At 64.4% G+C, this 5,000-nt stretch overlaps 1 protein-coding gene across 1 annotated transcript in view; it reads left to right on the plus strand.

Moving 5' to 3' along the window:
* Positions 1 to 5,000, plus strand: part of LOC147472008 (uncharacterized) — a 28,098-nt gene that overhangs the window by 14,619 nt on the left and 8,479 nt on the right. The window contains exon 10 of the mRNA XM_086535828.1: positions 182 to 386. Within this exon, the coding sequence (XP_086391954.1) occupies positions 182 to 386 (205 nt within the window). The remainder of the gene's footprint in view (positions 1 to 181; positions 387 to 5,000) is intronic.

A 5,000-nucleotide genomic window follows, 5' to 3' on the forward strand; every position in this document is an offset into this window, starting at 1 on the left:
TAATAACGATAAAAAATATTACCTGAAGGAAATCAAACGTGACTAAGGCATAATACCCGAGAGACCTGACTTCTGTAATCAGGGTAAGGACTTATGTCAAACTAACAACATTTCTTTACCTTTTACAAGATCCTACCTGTAACCACCAGCTGTAACCAAGGTTCCTTTCGACTTCCCGCAGTTCTACACCCGTTGGCTGGACGAAAGGGTCACGCTATCCCAGCTGAGCGACACCCCTTTAGACAACGCCCTAGACGAAGACCGAGTGTGGTTTCCGAAAATCCACTTCCATACTCTATCTTCTGAGCAACAGCAACGCTTCCCCGATATATTGGTGGGGATTCGGAAACGGCCAGGGAAGGTTGCAGTGCACGATAGTTGGGAAGGTAAGCAGAGAGGGAGAGGGAGAGGGATATAAGGGGGAAGGAGGAGGAGGAGGAGGAGGAGGAGGAGGAGGAGGAGGAGGAGGAGGAGGAGGAGGAGGAGGAGGAGGAGGAAGGGAGGAGGAAGAGGAGGAGGAGGAGGAGGAGGAGGAGGAGAGAGAAAGGAGGAGGAAGTGAGAGTGGGGGAGAGGGAGATAGGGGGGAAGGAGGAGGAGGAGGAGGAGGAGGGAGAGAGTAGTTAAGGAAGAAGGAAGTGAGAGTGGGGGAGAGGAAGATAGGGGGAAAGGAGGAGGAGGAGGAGGAGGAGGAGGAAGAGAGTAGTTAAGGAAGAAGGAAGTGAGAGAGGGGGAGAGGGAGATAGGGGGGAAGGAGGAGGAGGAGGAGGAGGGAGAGAGTAGTTAAGGAAGAAGGAAGTGAGAGTGGGGGAGAGGGAGAAGGGGGGAAGGAGGAGGAGGAGGAGGGAGAGAGTAGTTAAGGAAGAAGGAAGTAAGAGTGGGGGAGAGGGAGATAGAGGGGAAGGAGGAGGAGGAGGAGGAGGGAGAGAGTAGTTAAGGAAGAAGGAAGTGAGAGTGGGGGAGAGGGAGATAGGGGGGAAGGAGGAGGAGGAGGAGGAGGAGGGAGAGAGTAGTTAAGGAAGAAGGAAGTGAGAGTGGGGGAGAGGGAGGTAGGGGGGAAGGAGGAGGAGGAGGAGGAGGAGGAGGAGGAGGGAGAGAGGAGTTAAGGAAGAAGGAAGTGAGAGGGGGGGAGAGGGAGAAGGGAGGAAGGAGGAGGAGGAGGAGGAGGGAGAGAGTAGTTAAGGAAAGCAAGGAAATGGAGGAGGGGGGGAGAGCGGAGAGGGAGGTAGGGGGCGATAGGGAGGAGGGAAGGAGGAGGAGGAGGAGGACAGGGGATGTGAGAGTATTGTTAACGGCAAGAAGGAACATGAGAGGGGGAGAGGGAAGGTAGGGGGAGAAGGGGAGAGGAAGAGGAGACGGAGGAGGAGGAGGGAGAGAGGAGAGTAGATGAGGAGTGTTACGGAAGAAGGAGTGAGAGAGGTGGTGAGGCGAGGGAGAAGGAGGAAGGAGGAAGAGAGGAGGAGGAGGAGGAGGGCAGGAGTGTAGAAGAACGAGCAGTAGTTAGTTAAGGAAGAAGGAAGATGAGAGTGGGGGAGAGGGAGATAGGGGGGAAGGAGGAGGAGGGAGGAGGAGGAGGAGGGAGAGTAGTTAAGGAAGAAGGAAGTGAGAGTGGGGGAGAGGGAGAGAGTGGCTGAGGAAAGGGAGACGGAGAGGAAGAGGGACGGAGAGGGTGAGGAAAGGAGAGGGCGAGGAAAAGGGAAGAAGAGGGTGAGGGTAAAGAGGGGGAAAGATATAGAGGAAGAGGAAGGGAAAGTTCGAGGAAGAAGGAAGGAGAGGGGGAGGATCGGGCAGAGGGAGAAGGAAAGGGAGGGATAGGATTAGCGTGAGAGAGGGAGAAAGGGTGAGGGTGAGGGAGAGGGAGATGGTGAGAGAGGGAGAGAGAGAGGGTGAGGGAGAGGGCAAAGGGTGAGGGTGAAGGTGAGGGCGAGAGCGAGGGAGAGGGAGAGGGAGAGGGTGAGAGAGGGAGAGGGAGAGGGGGAGGGCGAAGGTGAGCTGAGGGCGAAGGAGTGGAAAGAGGGCGAAGGTGGAGGGAATGGGGATTTGGAGAGGGCGAGGGTTGAAAGGTGAGGGAGAGGGAGAGGGAGAGGTGAGAAGGGAAGAGGGAGAGCGAGGGAGAGGAAGAGGGAGAGCGAGGGAGAGTGATCGAGAGGGGAGAGGGGAGAGGGGGGAGGGAGAGGGCGAAGGGTGAGGAGTTGCGGAGGGTGAAGGTGAGGGGGGGGCGAGAGCGAGGGAGATACGCCGAACGAGGGCCGAGGGGAAGAGAGGGTTGAAAGCGGAGAGATGAGGAAGGAGAGGAGTGGTGAGGGAGAGGGAGGGGACGAGGAGGGGGTCGTAGAGAGCGCGACGAGAGAGAGAGTTGAGATAGGGAAGAGGGCGAACGAAAACGTGAGGGTGAGGGCGAGGGCGAGAGCGAGAGAGCGTGAGGAGCCAGAGCGCGGGAGAGGGAGATGAGAGGGTGCTATGAGAGGGGGAAGGGGCGAAGGGAGAGGGAGAGGGGGGGAGCCGGCCCCGGGCGCGGGGTGCTGGGGTGGGGATTGGGATAGAGCGGGGGTGGGTGGGGGGGCCGGGGGCCGGGGCTGAAGACGGGGTGGGGGGAACGGGGGGCGTTACGCCGCCTGCTCAAGCCCATGGGGGGGGCCCGGGGAGGCGGGCGGAGGGTCGCGGCGCGAGGTGATAGGGGGCTTGCGCGTTCCTCCGTGGGCGTTTGGGTGGGCCGGGTCGCCGGCGGGGGCGGGCCGGGGTCGTTGCAGTGGCGGGTGCGGGGAGGGGGCGGAGGTGACGCGGGGGGGGAGAGCGGACGCGCGATGGGCAGGTGCGGGGAGCGTGGGGGGCGGACAGTAGGGCGGGGGAGGCGAGCTAGGGGGACGCAGGTGGGGGTGGCGAGGGGGGCGGGCGGCGGGAGCGCAGGGGGGACGGGGGCGGGGTGGGGGCGAGGGCGGGGCGAGGGCGAGCGGCCCGGTCGTACGCAGGGGGGGCGGGCCCGGCGATACGGGGCTTCGGCCGGGAGAGCGGCAGCTGAGGCCGGGAGGGGGGGCACGGGGGCGGGGGGGCGGGCGCGGGCAGGGGCCCCGGGGCGGGGAGCGGCAGCCCGCGGGCGCTGTCCCCCCCCGCCGCTGCCCATCGCTGCGGGCGTATTTGCGGCCGGGCTCCCCTTGTAGGCTGATCTGGAAGGCGGGATACTGTCGCTCGACGGGCGCACGCACGCGCGGAGCCGGTCGCGTGTGTCCCTACCCTGGTTTGCCCCGGTTCGCGGGCGGCGGGGCTCCCCTTTCGCGATCTCGGGGGGGCGGCTTTTGGGTGGCTCGACGTGGAGGGTGGCTTTCTGCCTGGTTGTCCCGGGTCTGGCTTTGGTTTGGTCCGACCGGCCCGGTGTGGTCCCCCCCCCCGGTGGCCGGGGCCAGCCTTCTTGTTGGCGCGCGGAGGCGCGCCACCGTGCATAGGCGGGTCCTCTGGCCCTGGCGGTGGGGTTGCTCGGGCGTTTTCCGAGTACACGCTCCAGCGCGGTCCCCCCCAGCCTGCCCCCCCGGCCGTGCGCGCAGCCACCCCCCGGGCCCCCCCGCCCGCCCCGTGCCCCGCCCGCCTTTTTCGGCCCTGGGCGGTACGCCTTGCCCGCGCCTCGGCTGGGGGGAAGCCCGGTGCCCCACCCTGGCTGTGGGTCCGGAGGCTGGATGGGGGGGGAGATGTACGCAGGTCCCCCCCTGGGCGGGAGGTGCGCCGGGGCGGGTAAGCGCGGGGCGGATGTGGTAGGGGGCGGGCGGAATCTGGTCTGTAGGTAGCGGGGGGTGGGTGCGGGCCTAGCATCGAGGTTGGCTGGTCCCTCGTTTTCTTGGCTTATTCGTGCGTCGGGCGTCTGGATCCGCGCGGGCGTGTTTGCCCATTTGTTGCTCCGTTCTTTCCTTTTTTCTTTCTCTTACGGTCTTGTCTTTCTGCCGTCTCGTTGCACGTGGCCAGCTTTCCTAGGGTTTCTTCTCTTCTGAGTTTGGTCTCTTTCTAGTTCCCTAGGCCTCCGGCTCCCGGATCGGCTCGCCCCCCCCCCCTCGCACGCCAGCCCCCCCCGCCCCCCCCGGCTCTGCGTGACGCCCCGCCGCGCAAGGCAGAACACAACATCGTGCGTGGCGGGGGCCCGGGGGGGGCGCGCGGGTGGGCGTGAGCGGGTGCCGAGGGGGGGGGTGTGGGTTGTGGGGGGCGGGGGGGGGCGCGTGTGTTACGCATGTATCAGGCGCGCCGCCCTGGGACCGTCCCCCCCCGCCCCCCACCCCCCCCCGCCCCCCCGGCCACCCCGTTGGTCTCGCGCATGCCTCGGAGAAGGGCCCGGTCGCCCCTGGCCGCCATCACCTGCAACAGCAGCAACAGCACCGTCACTCCAACCCCCATCTGCACCCTCTCGACCCCCCCCCAGAAGCTCCACCCGTACCACCTCCTCCGGCCGCACCACCACCAGCACCATCCACCCGCCCCCCCTACTACCGCGACCTCCAGCACCAGCACCCGCAGCCCCGGCAGCTTTGTGGGGGGCCCCCCACCCCATCCCCCCCCGCTATCGAACACCTCAGTCCAGATCACCCTGCACCAACAGGCCAACAGACCACGACACCGCCCCGAGCCTAAACCTAAACCACATCCCCAGTCCCGCCCGAGCCCGTTCGACCTCATTCCACGTTCCTACCTGTCCCTCATTCAGCTCCAGCAAGCTGCCCCACACCCAGTCCAATCGGTCCTTCAACTACTAACGCTTGTGCCCCAATCCCCACCCTAACCGCTCCTATGCAAAGTAGCTGTAGTCACGCCGCACTCGTAAACAGGGGCTGTGATTACAGTGCTGCTTGTAGTAGCAATAGGAACAGCATCACTAGATCGAGGCTAAGATTTAGGTTGACGAGAGCAACATTAGAAATAACATTATTAACAAATGATGATAAAACACACCCACAGCTCCTCCCACTCCCCCCTCTCCTCACCCAAACCACACCCACAACCTACCCACCCTCCCCTCTCCTAACCG

The sequence above is a fragment of the Penaeus japonicus genome, unplaced genomic scaffold (assembly GCF_977035675.1).
Source record: "Penaeus japonicus unplaced genomic scaffold, GWHDUDI00000001_assembly GWHDUDI00000004, whole genome shotgun sequence".
Taxonomy (NCBI): Eukaryota; Metazoa; Arthropoda; class Malacostraca; order Decapoda; family Penaeidae; genus Penaeus; species Penaeus japonicus.